Consider the following 19,399-nt stretch of genomic DNA (forward strand, 5'->3'; position numbering starts at 1 on the left):
TCTTCCATAAAAAGGTAAATTAGAATAGGTTGGTGTGATTTGAAATGTTTTGACTCCTCGGGCATGAGGTCATCATGTAATCTCTGGATTGAGACCATCTACTAGGTTTACATGTGGAAGGCTCCTTATCAATAAGCAAAAGCTAAAGCGAGAATCTTGAGTTCACCCAGTCCAAGCTCCTGGTACCATCTCCACCTCTATCCCATGCTCTGACAGCTAACAACGTAATTTCCCTATTTCCTTTGTCAAATATACTTAGAATCTGAGAATCGTGTTTTACTCCAGTCTTCAACTAAAACTATCCAGCAGCTATAAACCAACAGATTTGATCTCCTTAATGCTGGCTCCAGTATCCAGACTCACTCAGCGTGGAGAAATGAGAAGTTTACGGAAGCACAGTCTGAAGATTCCACACCCTGTGGCCACCCTCTTGGTAAGGATGGGCAGGAAACTTAACCTCAAATTATTTATCAGCTAAATTAAATGGGTGGTAAGTCATGAATGCCTATCAGGATTCTTGTGATAGTCAGATGAAAAGGTATGAAAAAGTGTGCAAAACTCTAGGCAAATTTAAAGTGTAATTTGGTTGTTCTTCTTTGCACTACTGTTATTTTATTGTCTTCGCTATCAACCTAATACAGATTTTCATTACTATTGTAATAACTTCCTAATTTTCTGTTGCATTCTGTTTCTCTCTGATTCCAAATCATTCTATAGAAATTTCACCCAAGCTCTGATAATGGCAAAATGTCCCTGGTTTTAGGGTCAAACATTCTCAATAACTCTGAAGCTCCACTGGAATTCAATACGTAATCACCAACCATTCTGTCATTACAGGATATCTACCACACGGTCTTGACCTAACCTTTTATATCTGTATTTCCAACTGATTCTCCCAGACAGAATCATGTAACCTAAATAGATTCCTCTGCTCACTGGGTTCATACCACTCCTTCTTTTCTACATTCCTACCCTCTTTTCAGATGAATCTCCTATTCCACCTTGTCATGAACATGTTTGGGATATGACCACCCACATGAGAGCAAATCCTTCTCTAAAATTCTACATCTAGTTATCCCTCACTCATAAAACGTCCATGCTCTAACCAGTACTTTGCTCCTGGGACTTAGCCACACATTCTGCTGGACCACACCTTGTATTTAGATGTACTGATCTTCTCTGTGTCTAATCTTGGAAAAAGAAAAAAAAAGCACCAATTAAAGTTTTTTATTAGCCTATTTCAAAAGTGAGTTCTCAATGGTTTTCAACCCAAATCTATATCAGAATCACCTGGGGAGGTCCATCTCACCCTCCCACCCCCCACCCCGCACAACTCATGTTTAGACTATATCCCAAGCCTACTGAAGTAGTAACTGCAGTGGTGATATTTTGAAAGGGGGGTGGAGGGGAAGCATTCCAGGTGATTCTCATGCACACCAGCAGATGAGACTACTGTTGTAAATGACCCAAAATATTTCTTTGCAGTATATTTTATTCTTGATTGCAAAAAAAAAGTCAAGATATTATATTCCATAGGATGAAGATGCCACTCAGTGTCATTACAAAGGTATGCAAAATATCTTTCACTAGAAGCCAAGAGAAAAAGCCCTTTGGAACATGGGTTAAAAATTTCTTCAGCTGCAGATGGGACTAATATTTGAAGCCACAAATAAGTTAATCAATGAAATATTTTATCCAAGACCTTGGATGTCAAAAAAATTACCTGGAATGGAGGAAAACTGGTAAAGTCTTAGTGTTTGCTGTTGTTGTTTTGGAGACATTTATATATTTCTCATGCAAGCTGTGACATAAATAAGCTGTGTTTTTTCAGATTAAGTTTTCACAAAGTTAAAAACTGTAAGATAGTCCAAGTGAGGCCAAAAGAATAAAATGATGAAAACAAAAAGTGTTGATGTTACATCAGAGTTTAATGACTGATTATCTTATCTAGGCTAATGTCAGTCTATCTCAATATGGTACTGAAAACTTCTTTCTCATTAAAATACTGTTTTTTGGCTAAGAATACTTTTATAGAAATATTCCTGGAATTTTCTGAATGTAACAAAACTAGAAAGATTTTCGCTTTAAGGATAAAATCGAAGAAGCCATGATGCTAACAGGAATCTGACTCAAAATCACCAGAAGGGAAAACTAGCTATTACCTTAGGTTTTTAGGTTTTGTTTTGTTTTTTTTAGGTACTGGGGGCCCAGGATTGAACCTGTGACCTCATATGTGGGAAGCTGGTGCTTAACCTCTGAGCTACACCAGCTTCCCTGAGTTGAGTTTTTTATTTGCTTTGCTTGTTATTTTTTTCAGAAGGTACCTGAAACTGAACCCAGGACCTATCAGGTGGGAGGCAGGCACTCAATTGCCTGAGCCACATCTGCTACATTTCCTTAGTTTTTATGGAGAATAAAGTATAATAAAAAGGTTCATCTTTGTTATTGATCAGCCTTAAAACTTGATTGAGAATTCTACATAAGGAAAATACAGATTGAATCTGCACATGGTGGGGATGTTTTTATCTCCAAAACTAAGATGAACAAGTTTTAAACGAACAAGTACACTTAACTCCAAGCCTCTACCTTTGGAATACAGAAGTCCTCTTACCTGATTTTCCCATGCTTTTTGGCTGCAACCAGATTTCCTAAATTTTAAAAAAACTAAATACTAGATTCCCATTCACTTACGAGATACCACATTCTCTGCTAATAGCAATTGAACTACTGTGTATTTAGTTGTACTCCTATTACCAATATAAGTACCTACTGCCAAAGATTTTCTAGATAGAATCCTGTGTATGTTGTTACTTTTTCTCTCTCAGAGGTACATCTCAGCCTGTTTACTTAATCACCTACATCTAAATGCAACATGAAAAAAGGTATGAATTGGATGAGCAACTGAACTCCCTAGTCAGACTGTGGAATTGGGGAATTGATATGTCAAATTGGTTTACTTTTATAATGTTGATACTTCTATAAATTTGGCTGAAACCTTTCTAAAATGTATTTTAAGAGTTAGTGGGGAAGTGGACTTGGCCCAGTGGTTAGGGCGTCCGCCTACCACATGGGAGGTCGGCAGTTCAAACCCCAGGCCTCCTTGACCTGTGTGGAACTGGCCCATGCGCAGTGCTGATGCGCGCAAGGAGTGCCCTGCCACGCAGGGGTGTCCCCCGCGTAGGGGAGCCCCACATGCAAGGAGTGCGCCCCATAAGGAGAGCCGTCCAGAGCGAGAGAAAGCGCAGCCTGCCCAGGAGTGGCGCCACACACACGGAGAGTTGACACAGCAAGATGACGCAACAAAAATAAACACAGATTCCCGTGCCGCTGACAACAACAGAAGCGGACAAAAAGAACACACAGCAAATGGACAAAGAGAACAGACAGCTGGGGCGGGGAAGGGGAGAGAAATAAATAAATCTTTAAAAAAAAAAAGTTTGTGGTAAAAATTTTGAGAATACAGAAATGCGTTAAAAAACAAAACTTTCATGAATCCCCCCCCTCCCAAAGATAAACTTTGATAGTTAGTGTATCTTTTCCATGGTCATATTTTATAAACCCTTTCCAGATGAGAATATAAAGCTACACTATCCAATATGGTAGCCACTAGCCATAAGTAGCCACTGACTAGTTGACAGGTGGGTAGTATTGAGATGTGCTATAAACTAAATTTCAAAGACTTACTTACATCTAAATAAGAAAAATATTTATTTTGCATTAACCATAGGTTGAAATGTGAATATATATTGCAGGTTAAATAAAATACATCACTGGAAATAACTTCACCTGATTCTTTTTAATGTTACTACCAAAAAACATGTGGCTCATAGTATATTTCTATTGGATGGTCTTGTTATAAAGTACTCTGAATTCTCCACTTGTCATTTCCTTAAAAGCACATCCCAAAGTAATTAAGTATTGCTAGAAAGCAATGTTATTAATAGGAACATACTGTTTCACTGGATGGATGTTCCAAAATTTAATTAACCATTCTCCTACTTTTGGACATTTATGTTGCCTCCAATTTTTCCTGTCATAAATAAATGAGTTGAACATTTTTAGCATCATCTTTCAAGTTTCTGATGAGGGTCATAAAAAAAGATTCTTAGAAGTAGGACTGATGAAAGTTACAAAGTATTTTTAAGCCAGACTAAAACAGTACTGTGCAATTCCATTTATTTGAAATTCAAAAAGAGCCAACGCAAAACAATGGTCACAGAAGCCAGGAAAGTGGTTACTTTAGGGGAAGGAGGATACTGGCTGAGGAGAGGAAGAGAATGGCCTCTGCATGGCTGGAAAGTTCTGCCTCTGCACGTGGATGCTGGCTACATGAGGGTATTTGCTCTGAAATTTTATTGAGCTGAATACTAATGATCTGTGTGCTTTTTCAAAAAGTTTTTTGCCTGTTTTTTTAAGTTTAGAAATATTATCAACTTACAATTAACAAAAATAATACAAAACCAAAACAGAGAATTCCAATATTCCCCCCACACAGACACCCAAATGTGCCAACGTTAAACACTTTGCCACGTTTGTTACATAATTCTATTTTCTAAACATCCGAGAGTAGGCTGGAGATACTATGCTCCTTGAACACTTAACACTTCCACGTATACTCCTAAGAACAAGGATATTCACCTATGGAAGTATATTAAGTAGAGCTCTCAAGCTCAAGAAATTTAACAGTGATATAAAGTTTATACTCTATATTCCAGTATTTCACTTGTCCCAATACCATCCTTTGGACATTTTCTTCTCCATTATTGTATCCTATTTGGATCATGTATTGCATTTAATTGTAAATGTCTCTTTAATCTCTTTTTTATTAAACTGTGGTAACACATATACAACATAAAACTTTCCATCTAGACAATTCCAAGGATACAATTCAAGGGGAGTATGACTGTATTATTTTTACCACCTTCCATACCAAAATGTTTCCATCACCTAAGAGACTTTGCATCCATTATTCATGAACTCCCCATTACCACTGCCCATCCACCACTAGTAATCTACATTCTAACTTCTGTCCCTATAAATACACATATTCTAGGTATTTCATATAAGTGGAATCAGACACTACCTGCCCTGTTGTCTGACTCATGTCACTCAGTAAGATGTCTTCAAGGTTCATCTATGTCTTAGCATGTAATAGAACTTCACTCTTTTTCAATGACTGAATAAGACTTCATTTTACGTACACACCACATTTGTTTACCTATTCATCTGTGGGCCAAGACTTGTATTGCTTCTGCTTCCACCTAGCAGTGGGGTGGTTGCCAAGTCACACGATAGCTCTGTTTAACTTTTTGAGTAACCTCCGAACTGTTTTCCACAGTTGCTGCACCATTTTACATTTCTTCCAACATTTCTATTGGCTCCTCTTTCTCCACAATCTTGTCAGAACTTGTTATCCATTCCCTGCCCCCTTTTCCTTTTTAATAATACTGTTCTAGTGGGTATGATGTGATACATCATTGTGATTTGATTTGCATTTCCTTAATGGTTAATGATGTTGCATATCTTTTCGTGTTCTTACTACATAGGTATATATTTTTTGTAGAAATGTCAGTTCAAGTCTTTTGCCCATTTTTTAATCGGGTTGTCTTTTTTTGTTAAGTTGGAGGAGTTCTTTTTATATTCTGGATATTAAACCCTTATCAGATAAAAGATTTCCAAATATTTTCTTCCATCGTCTTGGTTGTCTTTCCACTTTCTTGTTAATGTCTCTTGATGTACAGACGTTTTTTATTTTGATGAAGTCCTAATTATCTTTTTTTTCCCCTTTTGTTGCTTGAGCTTTGGGTGTAAAGTCTAAGAATCTATTAATAACTACTGAAGCTTTGTAATAAGTTTTGAAATAGGAAATATGAATCCTCTTTGTTTTCAAGATGGTTTAATTCGGCTATTTGGAGCTCCTTGTAGTTCCACATGAACTTGATAATTGCCTTTTCCATTTCTGCAAAGAAGGCTTTTGGAATTTTGGCTGGGACTGCAGTGAATTGGTAATTGCTTTGGGTAATATTGACACCTTGATATTAACTATTCCAGTCCATGAATGCAGTATATCTTTCCATTTATTTTGGTCTTCTTTCATTTCTTTCAATGATTTGGGGTTTTCTGTGTATAAGTCCTTTATACCCTTGCTTAAATTTAGTCAGACATTTTATTCTTTTAGTTGCTATTGTAAATGGAAATTGTTTTATTGGTTTCTTTTCACACGGCTCATTGTTGGTATATAGAAACATCAATGATTTTTTTATGTTGCTCTTAAACCCCACTACTTTGCCAAATTTATTTAATAGCTTTGGCAGCTTTCTTGTAGATTCTTCACAATTTTCTACATAAAGGATCAAATATGTGAATAGGGAAAGTTTAACTTCTTCCTTTCCAGTTCCAATGTCTTTATTTTTCTTGCCCAATTGCAAAGTCTACAACTCTCCATAAAATGGTGAATAGAAGTGGTACAAGTAGGCAACCCTGTCTTATCCCTGATCTTCGAGGCAAAGCTTTCAGTCTTTCACTGTTGAGCATGATGGTAGCTGTGGGTTTTTATTATATATGCCTTTATCATGTTGAGGAAATTCCTTTTACTCTTGGTTTCTGAGTATTCTTATCAAGAAGGGTGCTGCCTTATGTCATATGCCTTTTTCTACATCTACCGAGATAAATGTGTTTTTTTTTCTCCTCCATTCTATTAATGCTGTGTATTATATTGATTGATTTTCTTATGCGAAACTGTCCTTGCATTCTTGGCATAATTCCCATGTGATCATGTGAACAGTTCTTTTAATGTCTTATCAGACTTGGTTTACTATTTTTTTGCATCTATATTTATAAGAGATATTGGTCTGTAATCCTCTTTTCTTGAGATAACTTCATCTGGCTTTGATATTAAGGTGATGCTGGCCTCATAAAACGAGTTAGCAAGAGATCTCCAATTTTTTGCAAGAGTGGGGGAGGATGTTGATTCTTTGAATTCACCAGGGAAGCCATCTAGTCCTGGGCATTTCTGTTGGGAGGTCTTTGATTACTGATTGATTTGAGCATTCTCTGTATTATAATTTTACAATTGATTAACATTTGTTTTAATAATGAATATTTTTAAGTCCATCTGTTCTTATGTTTAGAAAGCCCTCTCCAAATCAGAGATTATTTTAGTCTTTTATTATCTTCTTTGTAGGTTTATTTTTAAATATACAAGTTTTGATTAATTTTAAGTTAGTCTGCATCTTAAATATAAATCATTTATAATCATATGAAGACTCAACTGGTAACTTTTGTAGTTTATTATTCTTCATATCTCATTCAAAGGTAGAAACTTGTTTACCCTCAAACAACTATCCCCCCAGCATTTTCCACCCTAGTTACATAGATGATTGAATCAGAGAAATACTGACTAAAATATGGAATTATGTGATACAGACCAAATTAACAACATTTTCAGTTAACTTGAGTTCCTTTTTTATATCAAGGAGTTAACCCAATTCATCAATCATGGTCTTGGAGAGATTAAGAATTTATTGTGAAAAGGTGGACTTGGAGCCCAAGGCACACATAACTGACACCTGAGCTTCACCCATAGGCTCTCATTCCAGAGCTTGATAGAACGTGTTTTTTGTTTTTTTGTTTTTGTTTTCAAACATCTTTCTTCTGTAAGTTCACTTTTTTCCATGTCTGTAACTCAGGTTTTCTTTTCTCTGATAGCTTTTCACTTTTCCTTGGTTATATTGTAAAAGAACATCTTTTCACTGCTCTTCTGTACTCTTTAACAGTTCTTTCTTTACAGTATTTATTTACTTTAAAAAATATGCAGTTTGTTTTACAAATGATATTGTTGCAAAATAAATACCAATTTTAGTCTAGGAACAGATATTTGTCTTTTCATAAGCATTCATATCATTCCATCTTTTCACCCAGTAGAAACTAAGTAATTAAAGAATTAACTTTAGGAAAACCATGAACTCATTGTAGTGAGAAGTTATGGCATGTCACTGTTTATTTCCTACATATAGAGGCGCTGGCCATGGACTGGATCTGGTGGATAAGAGTCTCGAGTCTTTCAAGCCTCAAGCCTGGAATGATGGTAACGACTTGAGCTGACATTCAAGGAGAATAAATGAGTATGGTCACGTTAAATGTAAAATATTTATCTACCCACCAGGTGAGAACCAGCCTCTGCCCAGAGTCTCTCGTGTGCCTTCCCACTTTCCCAGCTTCCAAGGACCCAACCCCTGGACTCTCCAAGCCACCCCATAACCCTGCTGTCAAAAGGTTGACCCTGGTAAAGAAAAAGGCTGCCGGAACCCTGCTCCCACTGTATGGCTCTTATCTATTTTGATATTTGATAAACATTTTGAATAACATCCCTGGTAATGCCAGAGTGGAATAAAACCTGCAAGAAGAAAATCAGAGTTAGTGAAGAAATGGATGTTTAGTTCGGGTCTGGGCAGAATGAAACGGACTCAGTCTCCTCTGTTTAAAATAAAGAGTTAACACAAAATGCCTCTTCCAACCCTAAGGATTCTAAGATTGCCACCTTACACCAAGTTAGAAATTAATTTATATTCCAAATTTGACTGACATTTTAATGGAGGCAAATGAATTAAATAGTATGGTAACTAAAAACAAAATTTACACCATAAATTTATTTGTTGATTTAAATTGATAGTTCTTCTGTTCAGTTGGAGAAAAATACCAGTATTTCAACATGGAATAAAGCAGAAAAAGGATTAATTTGCAAAATAGGAAGTCGTAAGAGGGAGAAAATCTAAGATATCTGCAAATGGTTAAAAAGAGACTATGAATGACAGCTGAATTAATTACTCATTGCCTGGAGTTTCATTAGAGAAATAAAATCTTGAATATTATTCAAGATAATTCATAATTTCAAATAGAAGGTGAGAATTGGGTGATAAATAAGCACTGACTGAACATTCATTATTCATCAGATAGACAACAGAGCTATTTCAAATACCACGCGCTGTAATTGTGAAATACCACAGAAGCAGCTAACAGTAAAGGCATTCCACATTCATGTTATACCTCACATTTCACACTGTGAGGTATAACATGACAAAACGTCCTTGACCTCAGGGAGTTTACAATTTAGTGAAAAGATAAAGTAGCAGCAAATAGCTTCACTATAAGTCCCAATTTGTTAGCTATGTTCATAAACATTCCTAAATGGTAAAGGCATAGGGGCGAAAGATTAGATAACTGAGATGCACAAGGAATAGTTTTAGACAACTGAAAGCATTGAAACTGAACTGGGACAAAAAAATCAACAGGCAAAAATGAACACAGAAAGGTTTTCCAAACTTGCAAAGTGTATTCAGTTGAAGGGGGAGAGGACAAAAACTCAAATGCTATTTACGAAAAATCATTACCTAATATTTTAGTAAGTAGAAGAAAAAAATTGATATGTCATCAAATAAGCTTACAATAAATAATATTTATCAACATTTTTAAAAATCTCAATCAAAGAAAGGATAGTGAAAACTAGGTCAAATCTTATCTAGTGAATAAACATTTAGGACATCCAGGGTTAACTGGAGGCAAATGGTAGGCTATTATCAGGGGAAGATTAATCAGAGTGAGACGTGTAAAAGAAAGGAGGGAAAGATAAAAGGCTCATATAATGCTCTTCCTAAATGAGTTCTGGTCTTTTGGCTGACCTGTAAGTAAATTTTTTTTTTTTTTTTGAGTATGAACCGTAATGTAAACTTAGACCATGGTTAGCAGCAGTGCTTCAGTATGTGTTCAGTTGTAACAAACGTACCACACTAATGAAGGATGTTGTTAATGTGGGAAAGTGTGGGAGGGGGAAATGGTGGGCATATGGGAATCCCCTATATTTTTTATGGAACATTCATGTAATGTAAAGCTTCTTTAAAAATAAAAAAGTAAATTCTTAAGTGAAGCACTGGACCAAGAATCACTTTGAAATTTCAGACCATGATGAAGTATAATCTCAGAAGGAAGTTATCAAATGCATTTATTAAATATTATCTTTAAAGGTAGCACACAAAACAACAGTATTTGTATAGGATGTCATAATTGAAGTTTGCACTTGTCCATAGAAGTGCTATTATATAAGATGACTACATTTGATAAAATGCATAGAGGTAGTAACGAAACTTCTCGCTCCTTGTTTAGGGGAATTCACCAGCCTGGTTCTTGTGACTGGCAGCTCAGAAGCTCACAGCCTTTTCATCAGTTTATCATTTCCTGGTAGACTGCTACTGGGTGGCCCACTTCCAGTCAGTCTCCTATCAGAGTCATATAGTTTTAATGCAGAGCTGGTAATGGATGGCTCCCTGAATTTTAAATTAAGCTACAAATTCAGCTGAAAGAACTTCAAGCAATTGCAGCTTTTCAAGGATGCTGCCACTGATTGCAAGACTTCAGCCCTTCAGTTTTTCAACCGTAAAATGGAAATTAAATGTTCTTTGCTCACATCCCTTGAAGAAAGGGTGGGAATTATGGGGATGATTTTAGGAAAGGGTTTTAACTTGTCAACAATTAAGTACCTTTAGAATGACTAATCATACCAAGGTCGATGGTTGCCTCTGCTCTCACAGACCCTGCCAGTGTATTGAAAAAAAAAGGACCGATGACTATGCTACCAACTGGTTACTTGCTTAGCAGCGTTACTCAATTATGTGTATGCCTCAACGAGATGTTTGATTCAGAATGAATTTCAAGTTGATGAATTGGATTAAAAATACCATCAGAATTCTGACCCACATCACACTACTCCCTGAAGTTCCCAACCTATGAATATCATCATTACAATTATCTGACATACACTGGCTAGTGAAATAAAATGTTACAGTAAGCAGGTATTCAGAGGTCAGCGAACTGTATCTGTTCATCTATTGTTAAATTTACACACAAAATAATACCAATGTCTGCCCCAGTTTTTCCCCATTCTATAAGCATAGAGTATGGGTCTGAGCCTCTATTAAGTGTAGACAAAGCGTTGCATCTTACACAAAGTTCTTTATAATGCATATTGTAAGGATTTCAATTAAATTCTAGGTGGTGCTGTCTATTATTGTAGGTATTGGTCATGTGACTACAGAGTAGACGTGCCACATGTATAAGATACTTTCAAAGACAGTATAAAAATTATAAAATTTCACATTAGTAATTTTTATATTGATTCCATGTTGGAATAATTAAGATACATAGGATTAAATAAAATATACTATTGCATTAATTTCAATATTTCCATTGGACAACACTGGTCTAGACTTGTCAACAAAGACAGATATTTGGCAAATGAGCTTTTCTAATAAGAGGAATCAAAAGTTTTAGCTTGAGATGTATAGTGAAAACTGATACATGTACAGGATTAGATAAAATATTAAAAATGCCAGGAAGACAAATATGGAGAAAAGGAAAATGTCCCTGGTGATAATTACATTGTGTCATGAAATATGAGTGCCATCCTATTCACTCTAACATAGGAAAGGACATCTACGTTAAGTTGGATAAAAAATATGGATGTAAAAAGTATAATAACTGTATGGTATTATACCACATATAACTATAAGCAGAAACATCAACTTGTGTAATAATCCATGAAGTGACAGCTAATTCATAAACAGATCTTGCTTTTTTTTTTTTTTAAGATTTATTATTTATTTTTCTCCCCTTCCGCGCCCACCCCCCCCCAGTTGTCTGCTCTCTGTCCATTTGCTGTGTGTTCTTCTGTAACCGCTTCTATCCTTATTAGCGGCGCCGGGAATCTGTTTCTTTTTTGTTGTGGTGGTTGTGTCATCTTGTTGTGTCAGCTCTCCGTGTATGTGGCGCCATTCCTGGGCAGGCTGCACTTTGTTTCACACTGGGCGGCTCTCCTTACGGGGCGCACTCCTTGCGCGTGGGGCTCCCCTACGCAGGGGACACTCCTACGTGGCAGGGCACTCCTTGTGCGCATCAGCACTGCACGTGGGCCAGCTCTACACGGGTCAAGGAGGCCCGGGGTTTGAACCACGGACCTCCCATGTGGTAGACGGACGCCCTAACCACTGGGCCAAGTCCGTTTCCCTTGCATTTTTAATAACTACCATATTATCAGTTATTAGGGTATCAAAGAGTAAGACCAAAGTCTGGGTGGAAGTCTTTTTATTTAAGTGCCAGAATTTACAGTCATAATGCTTAGTTATTAGCTAAGAGCGTGCTGTGGGAATCAGACTGCCAGGGCTCAAGTCCTGGCTCTACCATTTATTGGTTGCGTGACATGAGGTGAGTTACTTCTGTAATCTCCATTTCTTTATCTGTAAAATGGGATTCATATAGCACCTATATCATAGCATTATTGTGAAAATTAAACGAGCCAAAAAGATGAAAAGCACTTAGAGAGTATTTGGCATATTAGAAATATTTAATAAATTTCAACAGGGCAAAAAATTCTCGAAATTCCAACAACAGAAAGAAAGATCATTAAATTTCAAAGTAATTCTAATCCTCAAAACTATTCAAAATTCTTACAGTCCCGACTAAAGGTAACAGTCTGATGAAGATGAGTCATAGAAACAAAGAGAAAATGATGCCAGAAATATTCATCTTACATAGCAAAGTAATAAAACATCTACAGATTTTTAAGTTTAGCACTGAATGGTGATGGATGCAGATAAAATCCAAATTTACAGCTCTCATTTCTAAATGGTCAGATTAAAGGCACTCTCCAAATTCCAAAAGTTACTAAAGGAAAGAACACTACTTTCGCACATTCCCAAATAAAACTAAAATAGTGTATAGGACATAAAGCCCTCCTTTACTCAGATGGTGTTCTCTCCTTTTCTATTTATTCAAGGGAGTAAAACTCATTTTCTCAGTGAATAAAGTTTAATGAAGCAATGGAGCACAAGGCCCTAGAGAAAAAAAAATAAGGTTTTCTGCTGAGATTTCTCCAGAACACACAGAACTCTCGTAAATGAAATCTAAATAAATGCATAATTAAATGAATAACCTGATGGAAATGGAGGTATCAGCGGTATTGCACACAGCATCGTTAAGCGTACATTTCAAAGCAGTGTTAGGACTGTTTGGCACGGTCATGCTTGGGATAGAACTGGAAGGTCAAAACCACTGGCCTGTTCTAACTAGCTGGTGGTAAGCTGAGGGAGGGGTAACATCCCCACCTGGCTTCCCATGCTCCCTTACCACTCCTTGAAAAGGAGAAATTACTGATTGAGTCGAATCCAGGACACTCACTGGGCAGGACACATGGGCAGGTACATGGGCCAATGTCATGTACACGCTGGCACGGGGCTCTCGCCCTGAAGCTCACCTACCCGCACAGCGGAGGGGTAAGGGGAAGCTCCCTCAGGGCAGGGCAGCCCTCTTGAACGTAATCCTGCGTGCTTAAGTCCAAGCTAGCTCATCTCTTTGGACATGGCTCCTGGCTTGTATATAATATAGAGAAAAAGGCCTTGCTTAGATCTCGGGTTTCAACCTCCTGCTTCAGCTCTGGTTACCAGTGAGCTCTAGTTGGAGCTTAGGGCATTAGCCCAATGAAAAGTTAAGTGTCCTTCGCCTCCCTGTTTATCACTCTCCTTTAACGAATGTATGCTCCGTCCCTCCAGGAACCCCAGGAGGCAGGTGGATCTGAGCAGGTCTGGGTTCCTTGGTTTAATATCACCTAAAAAACCCCTCAGTATCAACCCTATTAAAACAGTAAAAACAATGGGAAAATCTCTAAAGAAGTAAGAGAAAAGGCAGTTTCTTTCCTGTCTTCCCGTCTTTAACATCTGCGATCACATGCAGAGGGAGACCCTGATGGCGGAGCAGTGAGCCACTGTGTGGTGATGAGGAACAGATACAATTCCAGAGATTGGTTCTGTTGTCTCTTTGTGGTGGGTGTGGAGGGGAAGGGGTTCTCCTGTGTTCCCATGAGTGACACAGGATACAGGAATGAGCTCCTCGGGGAGACTCTGAGGTGCTACGCATCTAGGGATACAACAAGAAATCATCACATCCCAGCTGAAAATCTCTACTCTTACTAGAAATGAGGAAGAACTCAAATTTTCAACTCCCAGCTTAAGAAAACACATTCACTCTTACAATTTCACACAAACAGCTCAGCAGCCTTTGGAAAAACAAGGCAAAATATGCCATCTGAAAACTGCAATGAAAGAACATGGTCATCTCAGTATGCTTATTTCCTAAAACATACTAAATTTCAAGAGCAAGAATAGCAAGGATATAAAGTAACTATCTTACCTTCCATCTCGATCCCAGTCATACACCTCTACTTTGATTGTTCTGTCCATGGGATAAACATACAACATAATGTTACTCAGTAAGATGGAAATAATATATGACTGAGATTTATCAAATCAGCTCTACATATTCTCAATCAAGTAAAATGGTATATACTGGGTTTTAGGAAGTAATGTTTAAGTTGCTTTGGCTAGTTCATGTTTTAACATAGTTCCTAAAATCTGTACTGGTTCTTTGACAGGCGTGTGCAAAGCAGAGCACCTGTGGGTCGACAGAGCTCTCGATGGGAAGGTACGCCTCCCACTTTTCCCTCTTGAAAACCACTGTCTTAGGGCAGTGCTTCTCAGACTCAGCGGGATCAAAAGCAAATGGAGGGCTCGTCAAAACACAGATGGCTGGATCTCGGGCCGAGTTTCTGGTTCCGTGGGTGTGGGCTGGGGCCTGAGAATTTGAATTTCTACATAGGTACCAGGTGATGCTGGCACTGCTAATTGGGAACCACACTGCGAGCACCAGTTTCTCAGAGAAAGAAAGAGTCCATTTAAATAAATGTATGATCTTGTTAAGCGAATAAAATTACCATCAAGTGGTGGGGTAAATTCTAAAGTAAACTGAATGATCTATTGGTAATCTATACTTCCTTCTATGATATTCGATAGTAAAATAAATTCCCACTTTTCTAACAAGGTAAGTAAAATAACAAAGAACTTGGTTTTTCACTTATTGTTTATTTGCTTTTCTTTTGGGGGTGGAGCGGGTTGTTTTATATTATTACCTTACAACCAGCATTCATAAGAAAACGAAATCTTTTATAATAGTAAGACATCTTCAGCTATATTATGGGATGACAGTTAGGGCCACCTGCGTCAATAATTGTAATCACCACAATATCAATGCTCAGGAGTTATGGGATTCTATAAAGCAGCAAACAAGGGGAAGGTTAGGCCAAAAAGCAATTTCAAGAGTATGCCTAGGTGATAATGTATTCAGTCATAATTTTCTACCTCTTGTTTATCTACTTAGCTCACTCTAGAAAGGTAATACCATGTGAAAGCCTTGAGGCAATAATAGTTCTGGAGTGATTTTTGAATAATAACCTAATAATTAAGCTAACGTTCAATACATTTTAGCACTTTGCACATTTTATTTCTTGGAAAATCAATTTACCAAATATTAATTAGCCAACTTTTCCCTCTTCTCCAAATCTTCATGCATAAATAAAACACTGATTGAAAAATTCTGACAAATCATCCACACTTTTGTAAATGCACATTTACATAGCTAAAGAAGCAAGCTTAATTCTTTTAAAAATCTGAAAAATTACTGTATACCAGAATCCACAGTGAACATCCAAAACTCTCAGAAAAACTGCCACTTATTTTACCTGTCAAAATCACCATTACACAGTGCTCTGACTGAGATCTTGAATGCTTGCCATACAGGATTTAGAGTGTTTTTGACAACTTCTGTTTTATGACAAATTGTAAAACTGCCAAAAAAATAAAAATAAAAATTCAGTTATTTTCATGATTCAATTATGACAAAGTTTTAAGAGTTCCCTGTTGCTGCTACAACTTTTAGTAAAAAGGTATGGTTTTAAAAAGTTTAAAGATTAGCTCACTATAATTTAAAGTAACGAAATTTTGCAACAAGTTTACCAGAAATAATCCTCTGCATACTCACTAAATCCCAAAGCTCTTTTGTAAACTACCTCTGTAAAAATTGTGGAGACATAACGGTATAGAAAATGTACATGAAAAATATCCACAGGCTACAGGGAAGGCTTCAACAACCCCGGGAAGGGCAGTTTTGCTGGAATGTTACCCACAAAAACCTAGCTGGAGTGGGTTTAAAAAAGAGGAGAACTTGAGGCAGAGCATCTGAGGAGCTTAGCTGTAAAGAGAGAGAGGAAATGGGAGGGGCTTAAGGAGAGATGAGCCAAGGGAAAGGTTTATTTTTAGTAGCTTTGAGAAGTTTTTCAAGCATACAGCAGGGCTCTAAGCTAAAGGAAAAGAGCAAAGGGTGAAAAGCTGGGGCAATGTCAGTGGTAGATGGGAGTGGATGGGATTTAGGACTTCAGTGGAAGAGTTGGCCTCAATCTGGACATTTGGCCTCGATCTGTACATCTGCAGAACCTTCAGGAAGCCAGAGCATGTGGGTAATATTGCGATGGACATGAGGAAGTGCTCCAGTTGCTTCCATTTTCTCAGAAATAGGAAGTATGATCATAACCAAGGGAGGATAGGGCCAGAGGCAGTGCAGGGCGTGAGAAAGAGGGAGAACTGATGGATTGCTGGGGAGCCCCCGTAAGATTAACATCATGATTTACAGCGAGACCACTCAGTGTGTGGTTCTCTTTATCTGAACGATTGGCTCTGAATATCTGAAAAAAAATCCTAAAGGAAAGGAAGACAGCAATTCAAGAACACACACTGAATAAGGAGTAGAACCTCTGCAGACTTTAAACTCAATTATCTGATTAAAATTCTAGGATTATTTCCACCAAACCATGTATCCTCAAGACGTCCATGAGCTGGAAATATTCTTGACTACTGTGAATTTATACAGCAGTTCGTGAGCGAGGAAATGTTTAAACTGATCTAGGTTACAACACTGCTTCAACCCAGCCGTTACCAACAGCTTAGTCATGGTTGTTGGAAAAGCAGGGATTCCTCTAACAGTTACACAACATGAGAATATTACATAAATACTACAGTGAACCCAGCCCCTAATCCCCACAAGAAAATAGCCATACTTTCAAAAGCCTTTGAGTCTATTTTTCTCCTCTCAGAGAAGAGGGGCTGGTTTCTATTAAGAGGTCAAACAGAAACCTTGTAAAGGGTTCAAGTGCTCATTAGCAGGAGTGTGGCATTGGTGCCATCCCCTTCCTGGAAAAAGCCTCATTCACAGAAGGAAACTCATGTCACTAAATTGACAGGGCTCAGGAGAATGTATCTGTTGTCCGAGGCTCTTGAAGTTGATTCAACCCAAAGCAATGTAGGAACCACTGAGAGTAAAAAGAAAGAGGAGACAGAAAGGACACCGAAGAGGACAGTGTTGAGTTCTCAACCGCAGGGAAGAAAAGCAAAGGGAAGAGCAGAGAAAGAATACAGAAGGAAACAAAATGAGAAAGAGGATATAAAAAATGTTTAAGAAAATCAAGAGGGACCCAATTGTGGAGGGAAGGAACAATAGGTTGCTTTGTTTTAGAAACAGGTCCCTGCCTCCTTTTTTATAAGTAATACAGGGCATTCTAGGGATCTGAAAAGGGATTTCCCCTGGATCGTAGTCCAGTATACAGCAACTCTTCGATATGGTGATAGAGCAGATGCAGGAAAGCAGGGAGGGAGGGAAGAAGGAAGGGCCATCTTCACAGCAACACACGCAACAGTACGAATTTTTAGCTTCTTTGTTTATGGTTAAATAAAAATTTCTGTTCTATCCCTAATACCATCAGCTGCAGTACTCGGACACCTGAAACTCTTCTTCTTAAGAAAGTGACTGACCTTTCTTAAGCAAGATATTATGAGACAGGTAGTCATCTGTCTCCTATTAGTCATTCTCATTTTTAATACATTAGGTGTGATACAGAGAGCAAACTCTCACTAGTATGGCTTCCAATACTAGTATAACCAGGCGAAAATTCTGCTGAAGTCTGACATACCTTTGTCTAACATTCAGAAATACTGCTACATAAATATAAATATGTGCATTTGTATATTAAAATGGTATTAAAAGCAAACTACTTCCTTTATTAAAATAATCTGTATTAAAGTATGATAAATAATGCCATTTCCCAAAAATGAGCCTCAAACACACTAGGCAACAAGCTTGAAATAGCTCCATGTTCAAATAAATGGCAAAAATAAAGCTGAAAGGCTTAGCACTAAAAACAGAGACTTACACACAAAAAGTGAGGAGTAAAGGCATTTCTAGTCACTCAAAACTTATCACATAAAAATTGTGTGTGGGGGTGTGGGCATGTATATATTTACATCTTGCTAGTGAACTCGTTCTCTGGATATAAATGTATCTTGGAAAGTTGTCTGAAATGAGATTCACCAAGTTTTAGTTTTAGCTATTTTTAAATGATTTAAGATTTTAGATGAGCTTTACTTATTCTATAATATGTCATTTTATTTAATAAATAAGTTAGTACCATTTTTATAAGCACTTTTAAAAGTCTCACCAGTGGCATTAAATGTGTGATAAACTTAAATCTTGTATTGAACTACTATTATTTATAAATAAAGAAAATTAAATAAATAAAAAAGAAAAATTCAGGAAAAAAAGTAGTTCAGACAGCAGGAGTGATAAAAATGTCGTATTCAAGACAATTTGAACCTTCCTTTAGGTTTTCTGTCTTGGAAACAACAGGCAAATATGATTTTCTTCACTCATAACTATTTTTCGTATGGATAAAAATAGCATCCAGATACAAAAGATACTCTGGCATTTTAACCACCAAAATAGAAGAATACTGCACAAAACCTGGCAGTACTGGACACCATAACAAAATGATCCAACAGTTTCCACATAGTTGTACCAACAAAACATCCATAATAAATAAATCATCATTTTAAGCTGCCTGGTGTATCAATTTTAAATAGCTATTTTTCTACTTTTATGTAACATTTTATACATTACACAAACTTAACATGTATATCATTTATATGGTAGCAATAGTGACATAATTTTTACTCTATTCTCTTCTTTTTTTAAATTTCCAAATAATATTTCTACTTCAGCTATTACTCTGCTATGAAAAGTTAAGGAAAATAAAAAAGAAACATTATACTATTAGATAATAATAATAATAAAAGCTAACAATTAAGTTCTTCATATGTGCCAGGTGAGCTACTCAGTGTGTTCTGTGGAGTAACACATTTAATCCTCAACAGCCCTGCAAGGTAATTTTCATTATTATCCCATTTTACAGATGAGGTAACAAAGACTCACAAAAGTTGGAAAAACTTGTCCATGGTCCCTTAGCTATTAAATAACAGTCATAATTTAAACTGCCATAATAGAACCTAAGCCCAATTTTTTAACCTTAGCCTTTGCCACAAACACTGATAGTACAATATAGATCACAGGATACAACTGTTTAATATATTTCACATTAGAGTCATATTACTAATTTACTTAATTAGAATCTACTTTATAA

At 37.0% G+C, this 19,399-nt stretch overlaps 1 protein-coding gene across 1 annotated transcript in view; it reads right to left on the reverse strand.

The window, feature by feature from the left end:
* CPNE8 (copine 8) overlaps positions 1-19,399 on the reverse strand; it is a 210,902-nt gene that overhangs the window by 65,063 nt on the left and 126,440 nt on the right. The window contains exons 9-10 of the mRNA XM_058307782.1: positions 15,617-15,721; positions 14,233-14,274 (exon numbers count right to left, since the gene is read on the reverse strand). Of these exons, the coding sequence (XP_058163765.1) occupies positions 14,233-14,274; positions 15,617-15,721 (147 nt within the window). The remainder of the gene's footprint in view (positions 1-14,232; positions 14,275-15,616; positions 15,722-19,399) is intronic.

Source organism: Dasypus novemcinctus, chromosome 12 (genome assembly GCF_030445035.2).
Source record: "Dasypus novemcinctus isolate mDasNov1 chromosome 12, mDasNov1.1.hap2, whole genome shotgun sequence".
Lineage (NCBI taxonomy): Eukaryota > Metazoa > Chordata > Mammalia > Cingulata > Dasypodidae > Dasypus > Dasypus novemcinctus.